We start from the raw sequence: 27,423 nt of genomic DNA on the forward strand, positions 1-27,423 counted from the left end.
TTTCTCTAGTTGCAGCGAGTGGGGGCTACTCTTCATTGCAGCACGCAGGCTTCTCATCGTGGTGGCTTCTCTTATGAAGCATGGGCTGTAGGCGCGCGGGCTTCAGTAGTTGTAGCAAATGGGCTCAGTAGTTGCGGCACATGGGCTTAGTTTCTCCGCAGCATGTGGGATCTTCCTGGACCAGGGCTTGAACCCACATCCCCTGCACTGGCAAGCAGAGTCTTAACAACTGCACCACCACCAGGGAAGTCCCTTCCTCAATAATTTTTTGAATAAATGAATGAATGATGGGAAAAGGCTGAGATGTGAATTCCTCCTAAAATGGGAGGTTCCAACAACACCTAAGTGTAAGTCATGTAATACAGCAGCTTGGCTAAAGTTACATTTATATTAGGGCATTATGTTTTATATAGCTTAAAAATTATTTGGCGTAGCAAACTATGTTTAAGGCTGAACTGATTTTTGAATCTGCGTTAATGGAAAGGTAAGTACGTTGAAGATTTATATTCATTCACCCAACTATCAGAAAAAATAAATTATACAGTAATCCTTCCCTTTTTCATCCTGATACAATTTATTCCCATAATAGTTTTGAAGTTCCAGGTCAATTTGTCTAGAGCCAATTAACTAATAATCAGTCCTTCATATACCAGGTTGCCTAAAATTCAATCTCCTTTTTTTCTGTTTATGTTAGTTTTCTAATTAGCATGGGGGAGGATTTAAGAATTATTTTTTAACCAGCTTATGTAACGGAGTTCCCCATTTACTTTTAATACTTCTAATATGTTATTATCATATTTGAAGTATTTAATTTATTTTTGAACACTTTAAAGACTTTTAATCTGTGTCTAAAAATCCTTTCCTTAGAATTCCATGTTCCTAACAGTAAATATTTATCAGCACTATACAAGACATAAACAATAACTTGTCAAGCTAGGCTATCTTGATAACATCACTAAGAACAAAAAATGGTATTATTTTGTGCCTTACAATCCAGTAATATTTTATGAACTAGACAGCTTAAATAATAATAAATCTTGTACATTTGACAAGTAATCATCATTGTAATAGGCTTTTGTCTTGACTTTATATATATTTTTAAACATGTTTCTCACTCTAGAAAATGAAACTCTAGAAACCCAAGTCTACTGATTTAGAATGTCATTCTGAAAATTATTTAACATAAAATATCTCAAAGAGCCACAGTTACTGTGAGTGTTGCCTCTAATGTAAAGGAGTTTCTCATATTGCCTGAACTCTAAAGGTAAAAGAGTGACATTCTATTACAAAACAATTACTAGTATTGGCGATATTTGTAATTCTCCTTCCCCATTTTGCCTGCTATTCATCCTTCAAAATTCAATTCAAATGCCAGCTCCATAAAACCTTCCTGACCTCTTCCAGAGTAGGGAACTTCTCTAGGCTACCATATATATATATACCACTATTTTAATACTTAAAACAATTTTCATTTTTTTAACCCAAGCTGCAGAGAATGTACAGATAAATATTCAAATACAATCTCATGGTGAATCAGCAGTATCTATGACTACATAGCTTTTAATTTCATTTCCCTCTTTTGTCATTCAGCTTCCTTTATTTTAAACTTCTTGGCTGCTACATGTGGAAGGTTAGAGCATTTAAAAAAAATTTTTTTTAAAAAGGTTTACTCTTGGGGCTTCGCTGGTGGCGCAGTGGTTGAGAGTCTGCCTGCCAATGCAGGGGACACGGGTTCGTGCCCCAGTCCGGGAAGATCCCACATGCCACGGAGTGGCTGGGCCCATGAGCCATGGCTGCTGAACCTGCGCGTCCGGAGCCTGTGCTCCACAACGGGAGAGACCACAACAGTGAGAAGCCCACGTACCGCAAAAAAAATAAAATAAAATAAAAATAAAAATAAAAAGGTATTACTCTTCCCTACACTCATGCAGAAAATTTAAGAAATTAAAATCCCATTTGGAGCAATAATACCCTTAATCAAAAAAAGTTATTAAATTATAAAATCTGTGGCTTTTAGACAAATGGCAATAATTAAAATGTGCTATTAAGGAGGTGTCACTTTTCTAACAACTTCAACCAATTAGGAAAAGGTACTTTCAGAAGTCCTAGGTCTTTAGGTCTGCTGTAAACATAGACCACTTACAACCACTTCCTCTGGTGGGTGGAGACCATCCACTAACTGTATCACTTTCTGTTCACTTTCTTTTTCCTGGCCATCGTTTTTAAGAAAAACACAAAGTCCCAGGTATATTTCTACTATAGACTTTCCTATTCCTAGAGACTTATGGAATGTGTTCGTGTGAGTAGTGAAGGGTACTCAAGGAAATATAAACTTCGCTTGTGTTGTGTCTGGGGACAAAGACATGAAGATTCAGAAGTGAGACTATCATGCCTTCTCAAAGAGAAGACTAGATAGAATACAGGAGAGTCACTATGTCTCCTGTCTTTTTGTGCTGTCAGGAAAACCTAGTGTGGAATGTTGCAATAAATCTATGTCCAGACAAGTATGGAACTCTCTGAATTTACTTAGAACAAACAAATGCTAATTTGGGTGATATGCTGTATTTATTTCTGCCACTGATAAAATCAGGGGTTGGCAAACTTTCTCCATCAAGGGCCAAACAGTAAATATTTTAGGCTTCTCTAGCCACATATGGTCTCTGTCATACACACATACACACACACATATGTGTGTGTGTGAATATAAAACGTAAAAATCTTTTCTTAGCTCACAGGCTGTACAAAAACAAGATTGCAGGTCAGATTTTACTCAGAGGCTGTAGTTTGTGGACCCCTGTTATAGATACCTTCAAGAAAGGTACCTTTTAAGACTGTTCTATGCCAATCATGTTTTGGAGAACAGAGTGGGGCTGCAAGAAAAAGAGAATAAAGAATAGTTTGGAAGTATCACTAGTGCTCAAGCTCCATGAATAGCCATTTTATATACTCCAAGATGTACTAGCATTATTATAAAAAAAAAAAGAGGGTGTCATTCCCTATATTGATCTCACATAAATTCCCTTTAAGCTGGAAAGCACTTTTTTAAAGTTAGTTTTTATTATAAAGTACTTATAGAAATGATTTCTGGGCTTCCCTGGTGGCGCAGTGGTTGAGAGTCCACCTGCCGATGCAGGGGACGCAGGTTCGTGCCCCAGCCCGGGAAGATCCCACATGCCGCGGAGAGGCTGGGCCCGTGAGCCATGGCCGCTGAGCCTGCGCGTCCGGAGCCTGTGCTCCACAACAGGAGAGGCCACAACAGTGAGAGGCCCATGTACCGCAAAAAAAAAATAATAATAATAAAGAAATGATTTCTAAATCTAGCATACAAAGAACATAAAAGTGCTAGATTATTTCAGCTCCAAGTTCTCTTCTAATTAAGATTCTGTGACTTAAAAATTTTTTTTCTAAGTTTTTAAATAGAGCATTTGAGAAACTGGTGGGTGAAAGTACACATGATAAGTTGTATACTACAGGGATCATTTTCAGTACCCAGACACTATAAATAATGAAGTCTCTAAAAAAAATTAGCCTGAGCTTAAGTGAAAGAAATTTAAAACAAGTTGCAACTATTTATAAAGAAAAATGAAGCTTCCCTCCTTTTGACTCATCTCCAAATTTAGAAAAGAATTGTAACCTAAGTCCAACCACAATCAATGTAAATTCACTTAAAGCTGCAGATCTTGGTAGCTCATGTCTTACACCAAGGCAAACACTGAAAAGAATATAAACCACTTCAACAAACATGGCAAAGAACACTGCACTTACCTTGAAAAAGCTCCAATTCACTTTCTAAATCAAGAAAAAACCTTAATTGGTAAATTGATATCCTTTTCTCCCGATAGTGTGAACTTGACTGCTAGTAAAAACTAAAATATATGTTCTTATATTTTCTTACATGAATTTAAACAATAATATAACAAAAGACATAATTTTAGAGAGAATAAAAACCCAGGTGATTAAGAAAGTTTATGGTCATAAGGACACTGCCTCTCAAGCTGAGATAATGAACAAAGTAATATTCTCAAGCCAGTGACCAAATGAATGTACTCCTGTATTCTACTGATAATTAGAGACCTCAAAGAGAACCTACAAGAATTAGAGATAAACAAACCTAATTCACCCATTTTAGTATTTCCATTTGTTTTATATGACGAATCTGCAAGAGAGATAGCAAGAAAATGATTAGAGCTGAAAAAGAAATGCATCATATGGTTCTTTACCACAGGTTCATCATCAAAACCTTAACAGATTTTTATCATTTATAACACTTAAAAGGACAGCCACCTATCAAAAAAAAAAATCAACCGAATTCTTTTTTAAAGGGAATGATTGAGGAGTAGAAACCTCATGTGAAGATAAATAAGCTTCCTTTTTAGTTCCCACAATAAAGCACCCTTATGGGTCTGTAAACTCTAAAAATTAAGTAGAAGTAGACCTCTTGGAATGACATTACTAGTTTTCTTTCATAGTCATGAAATCAATTTAAGGGCAATACTCTTTTAAGGTTTTAGTCAAAAAGAAATGTAATTAAGGCAGGGAAAGTTTATAGCCCTGAGCCACAAAGCCTCAGTCTTGAATTTTTTATTAGCATTATACTGGGAAGAATAAAAAGTCCCTGACCCTAATTTAAAATCATTTTGCTAACAAAAAGAATCATAGCAACATATAAGAAACAACCTCTTAAAAAGAATGAGGAAGTCCTTTATACACTTATATGGAAAGATGTCTCAATATATTTCAAGTAAAAATAAATAAACAATAAGAGTACAGAAAGGAGTATTTATTGGGCTAAAATTTGGGTTAAAAAAAGAGAGGAAAATATCATTTATACATGAATTTCCCTATATCTCCATAAAATACCTCTGGAAAAATACCTAAGAAACTGACAACATTAGTTGCCTCTGATGAGGAAGCTGGGTGGGCAAAGGTCAGAAGGGGCAGGGAGACTTTTCATTGTATATTTATAGAAACTTTTGAATTTTGAACCATATGAATACATGTAATACCCTATTTAAAAATATAAGTTGAACCAACAGACAAAACAGTCTCTTACCAAATCTTGAGCTTCTTAGAGGGGGTCTACGCAGGCTGATTACAGGATCTTCACTCACCACTAATACAGGAAGAGAAAACATTAAAAAAATATATAAAATGTCAAACATATTAGATTTATTATACAATCATCTATTTAGTCAGCCAAGTTTTTTCTGAGCTCTCCATTTTGCTAAGTATGGGAATACAATAGTGAACTAGAGAAAAGTTTCCTGCTATAAAAAACTTACGGACTTGATGGAAAATTTTGCAGTTTTTCTCACCAGGGCATATTTGTATAACAAGAAAGGAATATCAAATAACACTCTTCTAAATTTCTCAATTAAGAACCAAAATCTGTACCATAGCACCAACTCAATTATCTACCCCATTTGTGGCATACCCTAATTGTGGATTATTTATGTCATATTTTAATTTGAGGGTTAACTTTCTGAGACTTAATACACTCCCTCCAATTACTTAACCTTGTGTGTGTTCAGGAAATGCAAACTCCAACTTTTAAAACAATGTTAATGTTAGCCAGGTTTCAGACTGTCTATGGTTCAATGGCATAGGGTTAATGAGGAAGCCAATCCCATTAAATAAAATATTAATGTTAGCCTAGAAATCCAAGGTGTGTTTCCTCAAACAGCCTCACACAGCATAAAATAAAATGCAATCTACATCTAAATTTGGGTTATATTATGCTTTGTTTCATTTGTTTCTATAAAAAAGCAGTATGTTTGGCTCTGTATGAGAAGTGTAAAAACCACATTCTGAACCAGCTATCTCTGACCCCTGCCATTACACTGGCTGCCTATGTTTGTTTTCACAAAACTGACTTAACCCAATTTCCCCTTTACAGTACCAAGAAGAGAAATCTTGAAGGGACACCCATTCATTTGTTCTAAAAATACTTACTGAGCATGATTTTGTACATCTTCAAGACAGAGATGTAGAGAAACAATTAAATTGACTTTGTGTAGCTCAAAAACGCAGAACTAAGATCAAGAGAAAGTTACAGCAAAGTAGCTTTTAGTTCAATAGTAAAACTAAAAACAACCAAATTATGTGTTGTCTTCAAAACAGAATGGAGAGTGAGGAAGTGATTTCCACATCACTGCAGATGATTAACAATGCACAGATACATGTTAACAGAGGGACACCTACACTGATAGAAACTCTGAGTAGATGTCTTCCCTAAATCTTCCAGTTCTAAGATTCTATGAAATATTATCAGTTGTTAGAATTTCACATATCAGGTATTTAGAACTTATATAAGCAGCTTTAAAAAGAAATCTTGTACATGTCTGTTACTCTTATTATTACAACTATCTTCCTCTTTTTCTCCTCTGTATTCCCATCCTTTTCAGGTTTAATTAAAACCTAAAACTTAACTTACTCTATAGACATCAATTACTATTTCAGTCCCTATCTTTTCATTTAAGCTTTTCTCATATGCTCTACCATATATATAGCCCTAGGTAAGATACTTGAGGGAGACAGAGTAGCCCAGAGAGGTATTAGAGAATAAAATAACAAGTACCCTTCTTTAGTAGCAATCTCCTTCCTTTGTCTGCTGCTTTTGCTCACCACTGCACCCCCAAGCTCTAGCAAGGGCACTGGTATAAAGTAGGTGCTCAATAATATCTGGAGAATGAATGAATGCTGTAACTACAAAGAATCAAATGTTCATGACAAAATAGAAGGTATTAAAAATATTTAACTATAATTATTTAGCTAGAAACCATAACGGTTAAAAATATTTAACTTTAGGAAAAGTAAATGAAATTTTCCTACTGTATTTTTAGATTATGAAATTAGTTTCATGAAAGGAATGAACCTGGCCATAGAAGAAGTTATATAGGTATATGTGGACTGAACTGACTGAACAACCTAATGGCTATTTCAATGTGAAAATAATGCAATTCTGAAACTTCAAACATCAAGCAGAGTTTAAACCATATCCCTATTCTAAACTAATACAATCAACATTTTTTCACGACTTCAAAAACAGGATGACAAATGATGTAGTTTTCTTTACTAGGTTGTTTTAGAAAGTGGCCCCTTGCTTTAGGTCATTATTTTCAAGGACATTTTTGGATAAAGTTCTCTCAGACCACACCACTGGCCCTATATACAATTATGGCACAATTCTGAATACCAAAGTTAAATTGAAAGTCTATGATTCTACAAGAAGAAGGAAGGGACTATCTTTTTTCTTTTTTAGTTGATGTATAGTCAATTTACAATGTTGTATTAAGTTTCTGGTGTATAGCAAAGTGATTCAGTTATATATATATATTCTTTTTCATATTCTTTTCCATTATGGTTTCTTATAGGATACTGAATATAGTTCCCTGTGCTATACAGTAGGACTTTGTTGTTTATCTATTTTATATATAATAGTTTATATCTGCCAATCCCAAACTCCTAATTTATCCTTCCTCCACCCACCTTCCCCCTTTGGTAACCATAAATTTGTTTTCTAAGTCTGTGAATCTGTTTCTTTTTTGTACATAAGTTCATTTGTATCATATTTTAGATTCCACATATAAGTGATATCATATATTTGTCTTTCTCTGTCTGGCTTGCTTCGCTTAGTATGATAATCTCTAGGTCCTTCCATGTTGCTGCAAACGGCATTATTTCATTCTTTTTAATGGCTGAGTAGTATTCCTGTGTGTGTGTATGTATGTGTGTGTGTGTGTGTGTGTGTGTGTACACATATACATATACACATACCACTTCTTTATCCATTCAGCTGTTGATGGACACTTAGGTTGCTTCCATGTCTCAGCTACTGTAAACAGTGCTGCTATGAACATATGGATGCATGTATCTTTCAGAATTAGAGTTTTCTCTGGATATATGCCCAGGAGTGGGATTGGAGGATCATACGGCAACTCTATTTTTAGTTTTTTTAAGGAACCACCAAACTGTTTTCCATAGTGACTGCACCAATTTACATTCCCTCAAACAAGGAAGGGCCTATCCTTAAACTTGCACTTAAAGCAGTTTTCCATCAAAGTTGACTCCTGTTTAAATAATTCCTCTGCTAGAAAGACTTTATAACCATTCATTTAATGACTTCCCTAAACTCTTTCTCCTTTTATTAAGAGGAATGATACAGGAGGATGCCAAGTGCTAGATGCAGTATAATTTTTAAAAGCACCTTTTAGAGTAAGAGAACCCCGAGTATCTCAGGTCTCCCAAAGATGCACATACCCTTATTTCTAGTCATATTGTAGCACAGTATGATATCGATATATTCCACGTAATACATGCATGAGTTCCATCGATCTATCATCTATACTGGGAAATGTTTTGTCTTTTCCATTACCAACTATAGCATGAGCTTCTTGAGAAAAAAGAAATGCTTAAGCAAACTTTTATGAACTTCACATCTATAAAGTGCTGTGAGGAAAAAAACCCCACCTTATATCTGTATGTTTTACTGCGTACAAACTGACTTGGCAAGTACTATATCATTTTTGTAGTGGCTTTGTGAGAAGGCTGTGTAAGTCATACAGATAAAGGCCTGAGGTTCAAGGTGAGTAGCTAATTCAACCAAGGTCCAGTGCTCTTTCCACAACATTATGCAGCCATGTACCTCAACAGCAGTCCTTAAATACAGGCCTAATGTGAACTCCAAAAGACTGTACGAGACATTCTATTGTATAATTGTTTTATAATGGTCATAGGCTGGTGCTCAACAGTCTTCATTACATCAATTTACTTAACTCCATAATTTTTATAAATTTACTGCAGATTTTAAAAATGAGAATTTTTTGTTTCTCCCAGTATAAAGGACATGAAATTAAATCTCCTGTAAATAAAATTTCAAGTATATGGTTTTTCCACATGGCCTAGAAGGACTTCCCTGGTGGCGGAGTGGTTAAGAATCTGCCTGCCAATGCAGGGGACACGGGTTCGAGCCCTGGTCCTGGAAGATCCCACATGCCACAGAGCAACTAAGCCCATGTGCTACAACTACTGAGCCTGTGCTCCAGAGCCCGCTAGCCACAACCACTGAGCCTGCGTGCCACAACTACTGAAGCCTGTGTGCCTAGAGCCCGTGCTCCACATCAAGAGAAGCCACTGCAATAAGAAGCCCACGCACTGCAACGAAGGGTAGCCCCTGCTCACCGCAACTAGAGAAAGCCCACGCACAGCAATCAAGACCCAATGCAGCCAAAAATAAATAAATAAATCTTAAAAAAAAAAAAATGGCCTGGAAAATCTGTTTATAGCACCTGTCACTCAAAGCATTTTTCTAAGGTAGTTTATAATCTTAACACAGTACCATAGGCTCTTTAAGGAATTAAGCATAAAGGGTGTGTTATTTGGAACTGAACTTGAACCAGATATTTATTCATTCTAAACAGAGAACAGAACAGTTTAAATTATAAGGAATAATCTTATTAGAAGCAATGGGTAAGGAAAGAAGTCAGGATTTGGGCTTAAAAATAAAAAGCCAGAGATGATCAGTTTCAATAGCTACAATCATTTATTGCTGTGGACTTTCCTAATATCAAAAAAAGCAAACTGAAAATAAATGGAACTAAAAACCAAAGGATGTTACGAATTAATGACAACTTAATCCTTTCCCTTGTTTTTCAAAATAGTTTAAACAGGTTTTAAAACATTAAGTAGACTATCAAATGTACCCTATTGTCATGTTACATTGATACTAAGATGCAAATATTTTTACACTTTAACATCTCTGAAAGTGGGATGTATCATAAAATCTAAGGCATATTACAGTTTAATTGGCAGCATTTCTTCCTCCTAGGTGGTACATAAAACAATGACAGTATATCTTACAACTGATGAGATCTTAGATTTGATGAAATATGTTATCAAACTGAGATCGACCATATTGTGTCATGATTTTACAATGCAGACCATTTAATCCATTTTCTTTTATTTATTTATTTTTGGCTGCATTGGGTCTTCGTTGCTGCGCGCGGGCTTTCTCTAGTTGCACCGAGCTGGGCTACTCGCTGTTGCGGTGCGCGGGCTTCTCATTGCGGTGGCTTCTCTTGTTGTGGAGCACCGGCTCTAGGTGCGCGGGCTTCAGTAGTTGTGGCGCACGGGCTTAGTTGCTCCACGGCATGTGGGATCTTCCCAGACCAGGGCTCAAACCTGTGTCCCTGCACTGGCAGGAGGATTCTTAACCACTGCGCCACCAGGGAAGCCCTTAATCCATTTCAAATGGAAAGTAGTGTGACATATTCATTCATTCAACACTTAACAAGCTATACTGAGTAGTAATTATTACATGGGACAGTGACAGTGAGGTACTTGGGGCAAATGAAAGGGCTTTGGAGAAGACAAACCTGGGTCTGAATTTGGCTCAGTTACATAGCAAGTATTCTTAGAGAAAAGTTAGCTACTCTGAGCTCCAGTTTTCTCACCAAAAAATGGGTACATCTATCCTGTATAGTTATGTGAATGAATTAACATACACAAAGTATATGGTACTTAGTACGTACTCAAGTATGTGCCCTGTCTTTTCTTGACACATGCTACTATTGCTTAATTCAATAAACAACCTATAAAGAAGATTCACTGAAACGTTGAATGAGGTATGATCTGCGACCCTTGATAGACCAGGCTATAAAATCTATACATAAAAAAAGCAGGCACATAAGGAAAACAATAAACTCACTCTTCTTACCTGGAGTCTGTGTTCTCCTGATAGTTTTCTTTGAGACGGTTGGGCTTAAAACAGTTTGTGAAGGTGGTTCATCCTCTAAAGAATAGATACGACAATTCTAAAATTCAGAATATGTGAACTGAGTAGAGACTACGTATATTAACAGCAATATATAAACAGAAATGCAAGTAATTCATTCCTTCAGAAATGTGTTATTAGGTTTACCAAAACTTAGGAATTTAACTAGCCAGAACTACTCTTTAAGACAATATAAAAATAAACTATTCACCAATGATGCTTTACAACAAAATTACATTACTTTAGAAAATTTAAAAGATGGGCTAAAGCAGAAGAATGAAAACCGTGTAGATCCTTATAGATTTACTAAAATAGAAGTATATCCTTTATGTGTTAAAAAAAATTAGCTTATACAACTGCACCAGCCTGTGTGGGAGAGTCAATACAATTTAACATATCTATTTTTTGCCTTCTAAAGCATTCTTCCAGATATTGGAGATACAGAATGAACATAAGCACGGAAGTATAATGTGGTCCTTCAAATACATAAATATATATGTAGGGTCTTTGTCTTCAGAAGTTGACAATCTTAAAAGAGAGATAAAACTAACATATATATGGGTTCAACTGTCTTGAATTGCTACTCCCAATACTAATTTACATTATCTTTAACATAGTTTCCAAAATCAACACATCTTCCAATGTGTCAGCACTTCACGTGTTAGCCGGTAAATGTGCAGCCTATTACTCTGCTCTAAACTGAAAATCCACCTCCTCTTCATCATATCCATCAAAGGTCTATCACTAACTATGTAATCCCATTATGATTCAAAACCCCTGATTTTACATCATAGGTGCCCTACGGGGAGCCAACATGAAACTTCATCTGTGACTCAGTGTTAGATGGGGGGAGAGGGGGCAGGGTGGGAGAGGATGGATTAAGGGAGTTGATTCATCTGTGACTTTCCTAAAACTATACAATCACCTTGTCAGTATCCTTGCGGCCCATTCAGACGAAAACTAATTAAGAGTCTTGCTTTGTCTGGCTACTCCTTAACCACTGACGGTCCCCAACATGCGAATTTTTGCCAGAGACCATCACACTCTAGAAAGAGCGATCAGCTCAAGTTTATCAGGCACTGGGAAGCTTCAAGTTCAGAATAACTGCCTTACCCCATTTCGGTGTAAATATTTGGGAGGGGTCTCAAATCAATTCATCAACTACACTTGTCCTCAAAACGGCCACTCACAAAATTCCCCTCCCTCTCTCCCCACCTGGGTAGTGACGGAAAAAGACTGGAAGGTTAGATGAGAACCAAAATTCTCAGCTAGGGACTTCTGGCCTCTGAGAGTTAAAGGAGGAAATGGAAGTGGCTTTGGTAGAAACATCTGCAGGACAAAGAGAACCAATATGAAACCGAGCCCGGAGTGATTCAGTATCCCGCCTGCCGCCTAACTCGCCGTCCCAACGTGCAAGCCTGCAGAAAAGAGGCAATCCTGACACCCCTAAACGGATGCACGCGGCTCCCCGGCTCTGCTCAGGTAGCTCCGCACGACTGCCTTCCCTTCCAGTGCCCCCGCCCCTGCCGCTTTCCCGCCAGCGGTCGGGGCGGACGCCCATCCGGGCGGAGTAGCCCCGAGGGGGTGAGGTCCGGAAAGGCACACGCCCGGCCGAGGCGCACACACCCTCTGCGCGCGCACGCTCGCGGCACTCCCTCCCTGGGTCGGGGCTGAGACTGTTACCTCCTTCGGCCTCACCTTCGGATGAATGGGAGTCCCGTAATCCTCTCCGGGTCGTAACCGGAGACGGCTGCAGCGGAGGCGGCTGTGAGTGCTGCTGCTGCTGGAGGCGAGTAGCTCTTCGCGTGTTCATCTCCTCGGCTTCCTGGAGTCGCGGCTGCCTCCGCTTCCGAGACCGAAGGTAATAATAGGAGCGTTCTCTCACTTCCTCTTTCGCCGAATCGGGCCGGAACTCTTCTAGCGGAATTTGTCTTCCCACCGGGGCCTTTTCTTTGGTTGCCCGGGGCTCGAAGTCGCAGTACACTTCGGGCGGCTCTTCTGAGAACCTCACTTCCCGCCGGCCGTGGCGTGACGGCGTAGGAGTTACATACGCAGGCGCGTCACTGCTGCCGCCATTTTGAGGGGCGAGCCGGGGCCTCCCGTCCCGTAGCGGAGCCCTGGGCGTGACGTACAGCCCCCATCCTTCCCTCTCCGGCTCCGCCCGCCACCCCTCGCCTGCCATAGTTGTTGACGTAGCTTGAGTCGATCGCGAAGGTGTTTTGGGGGGCCTGTAGAGTCTCCCGCCGTTTGTGGCGATGGCTTTTCGCGTGTTCGGCAGTGGTGTCGATGGTCAGGGAGGCAGTTGAGAGTCGCTGGGGCTGCCGCCTGCGTCGTCGCTGCTGTGCTGCAAACCCGCCTCTGGGCCCATCGTGTGTTCTGAGGGCTGTGGGAGAGGCAGTGCCTGTGCTGGGTCAGCTGCCGCGGGTCACTCCCGCCTCCTGGCTGAAGGCACCAAAGAGGAGGAGAAGAGGGAGGAGGACGTCGCTGTCCTCGGCCTTCAGGGAGGGAAGGAGGGGACGACGGAGAAGAGACCACTGGTTGGGCAGAGTGCCGGTACTCAGCCCGCTGCTCCTGGCAACTGTTGCCGGCACGCAGGAGACGTCCGGCCCGTCCCCCAGTACCGAGTCCCTGGGAAAGGCGGAGTGGAGGGGAAGTTTCGGTCCTCAACCCGAGGCTGTTGCGCAGTTTTCCCGCAGCCTCTTTGATCGACTGCTGCCTCCGCCGTACCTTTCCAAGTGTTCCTTAGCAGGGGTGATAAGAAAGATACTTTTGCAGGTGTCATCTTGGAGAAAATTTTAGTTTCAAGGTCCTTGGGAAGGCATTTAACCACTTTTTAGGTTTTAAGTCCCTCGTTGAGTGTACGAAATAGGATCTACAGGCATACTGGGGTGGATTAACATTTGCAAAATGCGCATAGCAAGCAGTCTTATTCCTGGTTTCGTATAAAAGCTCTAGTCCAGCAGCACTGTTCAGAAAGCTTGCTAGTGCTGTGTTATGGACAATGAGAAATGAACAAATACTTTAATTAATGACGGCACTGTAATTTTCACTTGTGATCCATTATTTTTACTTTGATTCTGGGCATGACTTGATATACTGCATTTGATACAGGGTTTTCCTGCGTTTAGTTTACTGAATAAGAAAGCATGATAAAAGCCTATGTTCCACCTCTGTGTACCGTATTTGCAGATGTGGATAATCTGCAAACATCTAACCAAATTTAGACACACTGAGGGAATGTTAATTAAGTTAGTATAAAGTCTGAACAGTTACTGAAAAAAGATTAATCTTGCCTTCAAATATACACACTTCTTGGACGGCTTTCTATAATTAATTTTAGGACTAGATTTAAAAAGTTGCAATTTGGATAGCAATTATAATGAACGAGCCTGAAAAATTTGAAGGTATTTGTTTATTCTTTCATGTATTTAAAACCACTTTAGAATGTTTTTGAGCAACTCATTTGTCCAAACTGGGCACAGATTTCAATTTAATGAAATCTTAAAGTGTTCTGTTTTCACTAATTGTCCAAAAATTTGGCCACAGACGAGGAATTACATGCTTTAGAGAAACACCTAGGTTTTTGCCTGTTAGGAGCTTCATTTAGTTGAGCTTTTTTTTACTGTATACAATATAGCCAAAGTGAAGGAATAGCAACATGGGAGATGCTACTTTTTAAAAAAATCTTTTGTCTTAAGGGAAAATTAAAAGCATGTTCCCCCTCGGCAGCCTGAGTTAGATAGTATATTTGGAAGATTCGTGGGACTTAGTCTTTTCTGACAAAATGCTGAAAAGTGTTGATACTTGGTTAATACCTGGCTTTTATTTAACTAATGCTTTATAAGGTATCTACTGTATTACTCATTAACATATAATAGTAAAAGTTCTGTAATAGACAAAATTATTAAAGAATATAAAACTTTATAGTATTAATGTACAAAGTTCATATTATGAACAGTAATGCATATATTAAGAGCCTCTTTAAAACAGTTACCAGGACAGGTGACTATATAGAAACTTGGTTACAGATTGTAAAACTTAGTTTTGGGGGACATATTAAAAAAGAGAGGACAGGAGGTTCTATATATTATTGAATATTCAGTACATGTGTTATTTTGTAATTAAAAATGCTTGTAAGAGCTTAGGAATGGTTTTTCAAAGAAACATCATGAGACGCTTGAAGTAAAATCAGAGGAACGGCAACTTTAATTTAGCATTAACACATGTATTTGCTTAGGATTTTCCCTCTTTAGGTAATAAGGATACATAATCCTAGCTCTGCCATACGTGCCTCCCACACCTTAGCAACTTTACAAATACCAACTTTCATCACTAACTGGGAGGTAAAGGTAAACCCTTGTCAAACCAGATATTCTGCTGTAGATGTTTTCCAAACTACAAGGGTGGCCCAAAAGAGGTGACATAACAGAGACAGACTCAGCTAATATTATAAGGGAATTGTTGGGCTGCCAATACCAAGAGAGGAAGCATGAGCTCCAGATGTTAAACAATTACTTTGGGAGTTTGAGATATGTAGAGGAATTCAGTGAATCAAAAGAGAACAAGAGAAGAAATGATTACAACAAAGAATATACTCATCAATTTAATTCATATATTTATTAAACAGAATAGATGCTTAATAAATATATGAATTAAATTAATGAGTGTTTTTTACCCTGAGGGAATTTGCCATATACTAGGGAAGACAGATACACAAAAAATTATAATTCAGGTTAAATGACTGGCAATTTAAGGACCTAGCTATTAGGCCTAAGTCTGGAAATCTAACGTTCTTGACACTGGATTTCTAAATAAAGCAGCTTTTTTTTTTTTTTTTTTTTTTTTGCGGTACGCGGGCCTCTCACTGTTGCGGCCTCTCCCGTTGCAGAGCACAGGCTCCGGACGCGCAGGCTCAGCGGCCATGGCTCACAGGCCTAGCCGCTCTGTGGCATGTGGGATCTTCCCGGACCGGGGCACGAACCCGTGTCCCCTGCATCGGCAGGCAGACTCTCAACCACTGCGCCACCAGGGAAGCCCTAAAGCAGCTATTTTTAATGAAACATTTTATTTTAAAATAATAAGATAATTTTTGTACATGAGTTTTTTTTGTTTAGGGTAAGCAGAAATCCTGTTGTTTACTGAGAAAGCATTTATCAATTCATTGTGCATAATATCCACACTTTTGATCAGACAGAAATAACTTTGGGACTATATCTTAGTAGAAAGAGGAAACATTGTTATTTTTAATAAGGAAAAGATGATTGAAATATTAAATAAGAGAAAGTAAAGACACAGTAGCTAGCTGCATTTATTCCCCATTCTCACAAGTGACAGAAAAAATATTTTAAAGATGGTTAATACAAATGAAAATGTCTAGAAATGAAGTGACTAGAATATAATAGTCTTCCACTTATTCTTTGTTGAATTAGAAATTGCAGTCAATTAAACAGCATCTAAGAATGTTCCCAAATCCCATGTCTTCTGCCAAAAAAAGGATGGTTGAGAGGTGAAGACACCAAAAAATCAGTTACATGAAGAATCAGTAATCCAGTAAATTATTGAGCTAGTGCTATGTACTAGGCAAACCCTGTTCTAGGTGCTGGGGATACAGCAGTAAAAGAAGAGACCAAAAGACAAACTTCCCTGCCGTCTAGGCTTTTATATTCTATCGGAGTCAGATAAAAATCAAAATAAGTACAATACTGTGTTGGTCAGGAGTGTTATGGGAAAAAATCAGGAAAGGGGAAGTGAAATTTATGCGAGTAGATTTCTTCTATGTTGTATTGAATTGGCGCAGGTCAGGAACAGGACTTTTAGACTTACTTGACTTTGCCCTTAACCAATTATGTGTTCTTGCATAAATTGCTTGCCATCTCTCAATTTTCATTTTTATAAAATTAATAGATTAAGATAATAGGTATTTTTTATTCATCATTTACTAATGTCGTTTAGTAGACACTGTTATGTACATTAGCTCATTTACTCACAACCACCTTATGAGGTACTATGTATGTAGCGTTGTCTGCATTTGACAAGAACAAACTCGGACTTAGATTAAGCAACTCGTTTGAGGACATGCACCTCGTAGTGGTAGAGGCCGGCTTCTAAGTCAAGTCTGACTGGTGCTTGCCAGTATCATTGGCTAGCACCTCTCACTGTGTTGGTTCCATTGGTTCCTCGAGCCTGTGAACTTTAGGTCTTTATGAGGGCTTAGGGTCCTCCAGGGTCTTGCAGGGACGCCTGCCTCCGGGTCTGGTAGCAGCCCGAGAACGCGGGGAGGCTTGCGGTTCTGCCAACCGCCGCTGCACTCACCATGCCTCCAGCCTCCAGCCTCCAGCTCGGCCGCTGGCCCCCTGCGGGGAGGAGGGGCCGGCGCCTACCAGTCCCAGCATTCCGTGGGCGCCTACCCTCCCCGCGGAGGTCGCGGTCACGTGGGCAGGGACGGAACGACGTTCTGTTCCGCCGCGTCCGAGGGGTGCAGCTCAGCGTTGTGGAGCAGAAAGATCACTCTAAGGGCTCTCCTGACATTGACAGTCGACGATTTAAAACCCCGCTAGAATTTGTAAGTAAAATTTGTATACAACTTTTCCATGTTTTAATATTTGATCTGATACCTTCTTTTTAAATATCTTTCAGAAACGGTCCTTCCCCACCCCCACCTCCTTACCTCAAAAACCTTAAACGGAGCGGGTTGGAGGTATATTTTTGTTTTGGAGTGAAAAAAGAGAAACAGAATCGTATAAACATTAAACAGAATAAGGTGGGAATAAATGTTTGGTTTGGACTTTGAGACGAGAAGCAGAATTCCTATAAGGTTCAAATGTAAACGGGAAATCTACCAGTGCAGGTGTTGATTACTCCCTTTACCTTCATGCTTAACAGGATCCTATCATTCGTCTTTTTAATCTTTATAAGATAGTGTCCGTGTTCCACCCCCCACCCCCCTCCATCCCTCACTTGCCACCCCTGCCTTTTAGCCTTAATGGTGCTAAAAAGAGCGAAGTTTTAAGTTTCAGTAAGACCCTGCAATTACCAGTTAATTACATATTATATATGTATTCCCAATTGTATTTCATACCTTAGAAAGTTTACCCCTTTTTCCTTCCTTCAAAAAAGTTTACTCTCTGCTTAATCAGTAGTGCTTAATTGTTAGACTTTATACACAGTTACAGAAATCAGTTAACCTTAATCTGATTCAACACACTGTTTCAATTTTACCTGTCTTTAGGTTTTAAAACGTTTTATTTTGGATCTATATGAGAGATCCTTTCCTTGTCTCTGTTTGTTAAGAATTAGGGCTGTGGCTGTTATCCATATTTATCAGTTTTGTTTTTCAAGCACAGGATTAGTATATAAATGGTCAGTGGGAAATAATTTAATTTGAAAAGGAACTTACCGGTAGAGGAACTAAAAATGTTCCTGGAAGCCTTTGTGTGGAGTAGAACACTTTGAAAAACTGACATTTGCTGTGAAAACTTTGGGAGTCTCTCCTGAGTAATGCTTATTATGCTGAATGCAGAGCCCAGAACTTGATTACCAGTTTTACTGCTGGTTTATCGTAACCATAAGTGACTCATTTAAGCTCTACTTCACTTGTTTTTCTTCCTAGTGTAGAGATAATACTAGCCTGAGAGCTTCTATAATTAACAAATAAAGTAACAAGAATTTAGCTAATTATTTGAGGATTATTGGGTATTTAAATAATGTATAGCATCCTGTATGTAATTTATTTTTGTGTAGGAGGTAATTTTAAACTGTATACCATGGAAATCCACATTTCTCTGAAGTGCCACTTGAACTTCCTGAAGGAAAGTTTGCTCAGAGAAGCCTTGTCTGCTTTATACTGTTTTTCATTTTTCATTTAGAATTTTAATTATGTTAAAATTTCATTAATAGTCTATATTTTATAATGACTACTGTGTCCCACAAGAGATAAGTCAATATAGTGATTATACTTTATCGTAAGTTTTGCACAGCAAATCAAGCATTTGTGAATAAAGAAAGCTGTCTCCAACATTGGTTATGAGCATAGACTTTGGAGTCAGAGCTGAGTTTGAGTTCCTGTTCTGTCACTTTGTGGCTTGGGCAGGTTGCTTTATCTCTCTGAGCCCATTACCTCATCTTTAAAGTGGAGAGTCATAGGGTTATTTGGAATATTAAATGGGTTTAAGGACTCAATAAGTGGAAACAGTTATTACTAATTTGACTACTTTCTTCTTTACTAATATTAAAGGAAGTGGCACATGGTTTTGATAATAAAAATAGAAAGGAAGAAAATTCACCAATAATTTCCACTACCTGAACAAATCAAATTGTTTTTATTTTTATATACTCTACTTTAGCCCTTGATCATGGGTGTACATAATGTAAATATAATAACATTTTGCCAAAAGGCAAATTTAAAACATTAATTTGTAAACTTCTGAGGGGTTTGTTTTAATTATATAAATAGAGCTCTCTGGTTCTGCCTTTATTTTGATCTACTAGTGAAGAAACAGGAGAACTTTCCTTTAGCACAGTCTGCACTTGCTTTCCCCATTCCGAAAAATAAAACGTCTAGTTGCACTTTTACTTAACAGTTCAAATAATAATAAACACATCCTGAGACTTCTTTTGTGCCCCCATAGCGGTAAGTGCTGCACATTATCACTTTAACCCTCGTAATGCTTCTTTCATCTGGGTAGTTATTCCATTTTGTGGTTAAGAAAACCAGGGAAATAGGGCAGAGTTCACCAAGTCAGGTGCTGGAGCAGTCATTCAGGCCTAGGCAGTCTGACTTTAGAGGACTGTGCTGTGAGGATTTCGTATTTATAGATTCACTATATGGATTTTGAGTCATATATGTAGGCAGGAGATGGTCCTGCAGGCTGACTTAAACTTCTTTGTATAAGAGTAACAGTATTTGTACTTTATAACTACCATGACCACCACATGTAAAAAAAATTTTGGAGGAAAACAAAGAGTAGGGAAGTGTTCAGTGCCTTAACAGATGAGGCATTAACCTATAGTTTTATTACTTGTGGCAGTAAAAATATAATTTATGCACAAGTTATTAAGAGTAAATTTTCCAAAAAAAAGTAAATTTTCCCTTTTTTAATTAGGGGTAAACATAGTAAACATAGGGTTTATAGTGATGGAAAGCTAACTCTTCTTCATTAAAGCAGTGTTTCCTAAGTGTTTCTTAAATTTTATAGGAAGCATCAGAATCATCTGGTGAGCCTGTTAAAACAAATTCCTGCACCAGACCCTCAAAGATTCTAGTCTGGTAGGTCTAGGGTGGGGCCCAAGAGTTTGCATTTCTAATAGGTTCCCAGGTGATGCTAATGATTTCCAGCTAATGAGTTTAGTAAGGAATCAAATAATAGTGGGGGGTGTCCAAATTGTTGACCCGATGGTGAAACCCCAGTAGCAATGAGCACCCAGCTCTCGTTTTTAAACACTATCCTCTGAGAAAAGGAACTAGGATTTTTTTTTTTTTTTTTGAGAAGTACTTGATTCCAGGTCTGAGTCAGGGAAAATACAAGGTGAGCCTGGAACATCTTGTGGTGCTTGAAATTAAGTAAATGCTCAAAAAGGTTTGGGAGCTTGTTGAAAGGACACAGGAGCAACTTGAAGGAGCTTGATGGCCAAAGTTGGAACAACCTGAGTAATAAAATGAGTAATGGTAGTACTGAATTTTAACCCATAGAATAAAGTAAGTGGCCATGAGTCCATACTGACATCGTTGATAAATAAATAGGATTCAAGAAGGGACAGCTCTTTCTTAGAGAAGAATTCCAATGAGTAAACATGGTAAAAAGGAAACAAAATCACTATTAGACAAACAGCTGCATAGTAATTATTGCAGATAAAATCTACCTATAATACTGGTAGGTGAAATTTTGAGGAAAATCAGGGTATTTGCATAGTCTCAAAGTATCTCCCCAATATAGTTATTAGCTACAAAGGAAAAATAGTAACTTGACAAGGGAGATACTGTGTTAACCAACTGATTGAGGTTAACATCACCAGTAATAAGACATACAGACATCATGACCCCAGTGATGTGATGCACTTAGAAGGACTCAACATCATTTCTGTGGTGTTATTCTTGCCAAAAATGCATAAACTCTTTATCTTTCTACTCACAAATTGAGGGACACTCTACAAAATAACTGGCCAGTACTTTTCAAAAGTGTCAAGGTCACAAAGACCAGGAAAAGTCACAAAAGATAATTAGAGACAGAAACTGTCACAGATTGGAGACTCGGGAGAATTGACAGCTAAATGCAGTGGGGAATCCCAGATTGGACTATGGAACAGAAAAGGGACATTAGTGGAGAAACAGGTAAAATTCGAGCAGTCTATAGTTTAGTTAATTCACTTGTACCAATGTTAATTTCTTGGTTTTGTTAACTGTATTTTATGAGATGTTGACTTTAGGAGAAACTGGGTAAAGGGTATAAGGAACTCTCTGCACTATTTTTGCAACTTTTCTACAAGTTTAAAATTAGTTCAAAATAAAACGTTTAATAAAAATGTGCTGGCTTCCTGTAGATACTAAAGATGATTAGAGGAGTTGAGCTAAAACTGGGAATCAGTTATGCCACCCACTGTTGGAAATCGTAGCAAACTCTTTGATCTTTGTGTGTTGCTTTTTGCCTCTGCGTGGGTCAGCCTAAACCTGAAATACAAATCAATGGAGTTGGGAGGGAGTAAGAAGGGTAAGAAGGAAAGGAAGACTTTCTATCAGAAAAAATTTATATCTGAACTGCTCCAGGCATCCAGTCTCTATATAAGAAACAGTTCCCTAAGAAAGTAAGTGGAGTGCTTTTTGTTTCTAGTTTTTAGTACTTTCTCAACCTCCCTTTCAAAAATATGGAATAAGTACTATTTAGTGAAAACACTGGGAAATGAGTGGAAAATCTTGAAAATAATAATCCTGGCATATTATGACAATGGATATGGTGCAGAGGCGTGGGCAAGACTTAGATACTTAGTTTTCAACACAGACACAAATAGCTGGTACAAGTATATAAATACCTAACCTTAGCACTAGGTCTCACTGTTGAAAACTGCATATTAACTTTAAAGGTTTGGCTGCTGGTGTTTTAAATTGACACTGTAGATAGAATTTGAACCATGGACTTTTGTCCATTAGGGCAAAGTAGATTGAAATGCACCAGTAAATTTCTAAACCAGTTGTTCCCCTTTATGGAATGCCAGGAATGCACACACACACCTGTTATGCTTGTCAGTTCCTTTTTTTTTTTTGGCTGCGCTGCAACGCTTGTGGGATTTTAGTTCCCCAACCAGGGATTGAACCCAGGTCCTTAACAGTGAGATCTCGGAGTCCTAACCACTGGACTGCCAGGGAGTTCCCTGTTTATCAACTCCTGGGTGACTCAAGATCATATTTTTTGTTTGGCTTATCTATTTTCATAAGAGGGAACAGTGTGTGTGCTAAACAGTGTTGAGATTGTGCCTTCTCTCTGTGATCTCAAGACTTTGCCAAATTAAAAGTAGTTCCTCACAAAACAGGCTGAAAACTTTTTTCAGGAGCCTGTATTTTCATAATATATTTTAAGCAAAGAATTATTTTAGATTATATGAACTTAAAAAGAAGAGTGATTCTTTTTTTTCATACTCCTTAGTCTCCCAACATCTAAATTCAGAACTAGTTAATGAAATATGAAGCTCCTGAGATTTCACTTCGTGTATGAAACTTGTCAGAGAAGCTGTCTCATACAAATAATAGTTTTGATTATTGAGTATTGTTAGAATAAATTATTCCATGGGAGAAAATATTTAAAATGGATATGCAAGAAAATTTAGAGCATTTATATTTTTTCTATGTGTCTGTTCTTTTGATTTTATATATCATATGAGGACTTGGCTGAGGCTGAAGTTTAAGTGATATATTTGCCTGGAGAAGTCATCCCAGTCCTGACTCAATCTGAAACTTTTATTATCCTATCACTAAAAAGAACAAGAGGGACTTCCCTGCTAGCGCAGTGGATAGGACTCCAAGCTCCCAATGCAGGGGGCCCAGGTTCAATCCCTGGTCAGGGAACCAGATACCACATGCATGCCACAACTAAGGAGACCACCTGTCACAACGAAGACCCATTGCAACCAAATAAATAAATAAATATTATAAATAAATAAATAAAGAGAACAAGAGAATTTTTGTTTATCAGAGGCAGATTTGAGCTAGCTTACTAACATCCGTTCAGGAAATGGCGAAGAATGATACAGACTCAATATTTAGAGATGATAATTATTTAATATGTATTAAGCTGCCATCATTAGTAGTGTAAATTTCACTGGTTTAAATAGAACTGCATTTTCTGTTTTGATGTGGAAGTGCTTATTTTCTAAATTTTCCTCTAATCTACAGGAAGAATCTTAAATTTACTTTAGTTCTCATACACAAAAAGTCTGATCTGGGAAGTTCCCTGTTGGTGCAGTGCTTAGGACTTGGCACTTTCACTGCCAAGACCCAGGGTCAGTTTCTGGTCGGGGAACTAAGATCCCACAAGCCACACAATGCAGCCAAAAAAAAAAAAAAAAAAAAATCTGATAGAAAATATTTGTGAAAAAAAATTCAGAAAGTTCCAAAAAACAAAACTTGAACTTGCTGTGCTCTGGCAGCTATTTACATAGCATTTACATTATGTTAGGTATTATAAGTAATCTTGAGATGATTTAAAGTATACAGCAGGATGTGCGTGGGTTATATGCAGATACTATGCCACTTTATATAAGGGACTTGAGTGTCCCTCTGGTCCGTGCATTTTGGTATCTGTGGGTGGTCCTGGAACGAATCCCCTGCTGATACTGAAAGATGACTATATAGCATTTATGTGGTAGGAAAGCCCTTTAAATTTGTTTTTTGCCCACTGTTGTTGGCTGTAAGGTTCGCTTGAAGATAAGGGCATTCCAACTTCTGTGGGCCTTCCTGAATTTCCTGTGATCTCTACAGGCAATCTTTTTATATCCATCGAAAAGCCCTTAGCCTTTACCTAAAGCATTGGTTCCAATCTGGATTCCCTGGACATCTGGAAGCTCTGTAAGATTTTTCTCTCTGTATGTATAGTATTTGGCATTGGGCCTAGTACATGGTGATTTCCTCAATAACTTAAACAATCATCAGTTGAGTAATGGTGGTTCCCAAGGTATTTTTTGCATTTCTACAAGCCTAGTGGTAATCATACATTTACCTCAAATCAACCACTTTTTTTAGTGGCCTCTCCCATTGCGGAGCACAGGCTCTGGACGCGCAGGGTCAGCGGCCATGGCTCACGGGCCCAGCCGCTCTGCAGCATGTGGGATCTTCCCGGACCGGGGCATGAACCCGCGTCCCCTGCATCGGCAGGTGGACTCTCAACCACTGCGCCACCAGGGAAGCCCCAAATCAACCACTTTTGACTTAAGCTAATGGAGTTGAGGAAGGAAACAAATCCAGAATAGCTGAAATCTCTCTGACTTTATGTTATAGGCATTTTGAATATTATCTGTAATTTAAAATATTGAAAATTTCTAAATCAGGGCTATTAACACTAGTTTTTTTTCTTGTTTTTATTAGAAGTTCTGATTGGCAGATCTACATGTCTAATTAATAAAATGAGAAAAACGAAGTTATTACAAGAATGGTAGTTGTTCAGGGATCCTTCCACATTGAGATCTGGGGAGGGGGGTGCCAGGAATAAAAATTGCCTTTGATGGTAAAATGATTAGGAACCATTCATGCTCAATGGTTCTGAACCATTTCAGATTCCTTTGGGAATCTAAAAGTGTGTACAGTTGACCTTTGAACAACACAGTTTGAATTGTGTGGGTACACTTACATGCAGATTTTTTTCAACAATAAATATTTCAGTACTACACGGTCTGTGGTTGATTGAATCTGAGGATGCAGAACGATGGCTACAGAGGAACTGCATATACGAAGGGCTGACTGTAAGTTACATGCAGATTTTTGATTACTTGAGGGTTGGCACCCCTAACCCCCACGTTGTTCAAGGATCAGCTGTACTCTCTTTCCAGAAAAAAATGCACATGTGTACATAAAAAATTTTATACGTAATTTCAGGGGATTTAGGACTCCCTGAAATGTATCCTGGATTTTTGTGTGTGAAAGTGGAAAATTATGGGAGAAAGTTTCTCCCACCCCCACTTTAATATAATACACACAATTGAAGAGTATCCTGTAGCTTTGCAAATAGCTTTTGAAAGGGTTTTCTAAAACTCAACAGTCACTGCTTCAGAAAGGCAGTATCTTATAGTGGTTAAGAGTACAGGCTCTGGGGCCTCCCTGGTGGCGCAGTGGTTGAGAGTCCGCCTGCCGATGCAGGGGATATGGGTTCGTGCCCCGGTCTGGGAGGATCCCATATGCCGCGGAGCGGCTGGGCCCGTGAGCCATGGCCGCTGGGCCTGCGCATCCGGAGCCTGTGCTCCGCAACGGGAGAGGCCACAACAGTGAGAGGCCCGCATACCGCAAAAAAAAAAAAAAAAAAAAAAAAAAGAGTACAGGCTCTGGAACCAATCTTCTTGAATTCAAATACTGATTTCTCTACAAAGACCTGTGTGACTCTGGGCAAGTTGCTCAGCCTCTCTGTTTCTTTAACTATAGAGTGGATTATTGTAAGAATTACATGAGTTAATACATGTAAAATGTATTACATGTATTAAAACAGATAGTGACACTCAATAAGTATTAGCTATTGTTATTAAGTATTATTATCTTGGGGACTTCCCTGGTGGTCCAGTGGTTAAGACTCTGCACTTCCACTGTAGGGGGCGCAGGTTCAATCCTTGGTTGGGAACTAAGATCCCAACTAAGATCCCGCTCTGTGCGCGGCCAAAAAATAAAAAGTATTATTATTTCAGAGATGGAGTTTTTCTGTTGAATATCTGGCCAAGTGAGGTTCTTTGGGCTTCGTCTTGCCTGTAAGGAGGGTACTTTTTTTCTAATTTGCACAAAGGCACCATATGAAAAAAGAAAGTCCTGTACACAGATGCATGCCTTTATGGAGTATGCCAAGATAAACTCTCTTTTCCATTAGGTAGCCTAATGGAAAAATTAATTCCATTAATTAACATTAGGTAGGCCTCTTTTACCTTATTTCTTTTTTCTTTCCATAGAGATTTTTTTTAATTGAAGTATAGTTGATTTACAATGTATTTTCTGTTACTTTATTTCCATGAAGAGATAGTTGCTTCCAATATTATGAGAAAAACAAAGATCCGTGTCTTTCTGTAGGACTCCTGTTTTCCTCAGTCACCCACTTTGCCTCTGAGCAGAGTAACTGCTCCTGGTCGTCTTGTCCACAGTGTGAGTTGGTTTTGCCTATTAATCTCTTTTTCTAGCCCACTGCTACTTTCCACTCTACTCTTCTTTTTTTAATTATAAAATATTGAATAGAGATTGGGATTAACATATACACACTACTATATATAAAATAGATAACTAATAAGAACCTACTGTATAGCACAGGGAACTAACTCTATTCAGTACTCTGTAATGATCTATTTGGGAAAAGAATCTAAAAAAGAGTGGATATATGTAGATGTATAACTGATCCACTTTGCTGTACACCTGAAACTAACACATCGTAAATCACCTGTACTCCAATAAAAATTAAAAGTTAAAAAAAGTAAAAATGAAGACAGAAGTAGAAAAAAAATAAAACATGGAATAGAGGTTATGTAAACTATTATGATTTATGATGCATTCTTGTACCTCCAACCATTCAAAGAAAAAATGTTTACAATTATCCTTGAAATACTCTGTATGCCTTTCCCAATCCCATTCCCTTCCCTATCCCATCAAAGGTAATAATTATCCTTGTACTTATCCTTTTCTTTTTAGCTTTATTGCATATTTATTCCTAAGCAATATATTGAAACTTTATGTAAATGAAAACTGTATAAGAGAGTATGTGTGTATTCTTCTGCTACTTCCTCTTTATATTTCAGCTAAATATTATATTCTTGAGTTTCATCTATGTCTGTGTGGGACTACCTCAATTTTTTTAATACATTCTGTCTTGGGCATTTTGGTTGTTATTTTGCTGTTATACAAAGAACTACCATGAATATTTTTATTCATGTTTTTAAATAAACGTGTAATTTTCTCTAGGGTAGTTACCTGAGAGTGGAATTACTGAGTTACAGGAAATGCACATCCTCAGCTTTACTTGATAATGCCAAATTAATCCCAAAAGTGGTTATGCTAATTTATGCTCCTAGTGTTAGGGTATGAGGATTCAAATTACTCCGTAGTCTCGTTATTTATTCATTCAAGAAATGTTTATTGGGTATGTACAGCAGTAAATAAAAACAAAACACCCTACTCTTGGAGTTTAGGTTTTAGTAGAGACACATAGCTAAAATATTTAATATCAAAATGGTACATGTTTTATGGGGGAAAAAAAAGTAAAGAAGAGAAGGGGATATTATCTCACTGCTCTCAGAGCCTTATGGGGATTAGAGACTATAAGAGGATGAAGTATAACCAGGAAGCCCTGGGCTCCATGTGGTGATTGACATAAAAAGAGGTACAGGTATGATGAGATTGGTTGGTCCTCAGGCTTTCAAGCAGATAATGGTAGTGAAGCTTGTGAGGGTGAGGGGGGGGGCGGGGTAGTTCGAGAATCTTGCCAGGAGTA

General features: G+C 38.3%; 2 protein-coding genes across 5 annotated transcripts in view; one reads left to right on the forward strand and one right to left on the reverse strand.

The window, feature by feature from the left end:
• The window catches only part of TOR1AIP1 (torsin 1A interacting protein 1), a 44,533-nt gene extending 31,223 nt beyond the window's left edge, over window positions 1-13,310 (reverse strand). The window contains exons 1-4 of one of the 3 annotated variants that reach the window (XM_082613503.1): window positions 12,470-13,310; window positions 10,715-10,789; window positions 5,054-5,113; window positions 4,112-4,156 (exon numbers count right to left, since the gene is read on the reverse strand). In XM_082613503.1, the coding sequence (XP_082469629.1) occupies window positions 4,112-4,156; window positions 5,054-5,113; window positions 10,715-10,789; window positions 12,470-12,953 (664 nt within the window). In that variant the 5' untranslated portion in view covers window positions 12,954-13,310. The remainder of the gene's footprint in view (window positions 1-4,111; window positions 4,157-5,053; window positions 5,114-10,714; window positions 10,790-12,469) is intronic. The other 2 variants (XM_082613502.1, XM_082613504.1) reach the window with 2 other exon arrangements.
• Window positions 12,545-27,423, forward strand: part of LOC309799885 (torsin-1A-interacting protein 2-like) — a 43,565-nt gene continuing 28,686 nt past the window's right edge. The window contains exon 1 of one of the 2 annotated variants that reach the window (XM_082613506.1): window positions 12,545-12,632. The gene's annotated coding sequence lies outside the window, so the exon portion shown is untranslated. Of the gene's footprint in view, window positions 12,633-17,243; window positions 17,334-27,423 lie in introns of those variants that run through there. The other variant, XM_082613505.1, reaches the window with a different exon arrangement.

The sequence above is a fragment of the Mesoplodon mirus genome (assembly GCF_964341445.2).
Source record: "Mesoplodon mirus genome assembly, chromosome: 3".
In the NCBI taxonomy this organism is placed as follows: Eukaryota; Metazoa; Chordata; class Mammalia; order Artiodactyla; family Ziphiidae; genus Mesoplodon; species Mesoplodon mirus.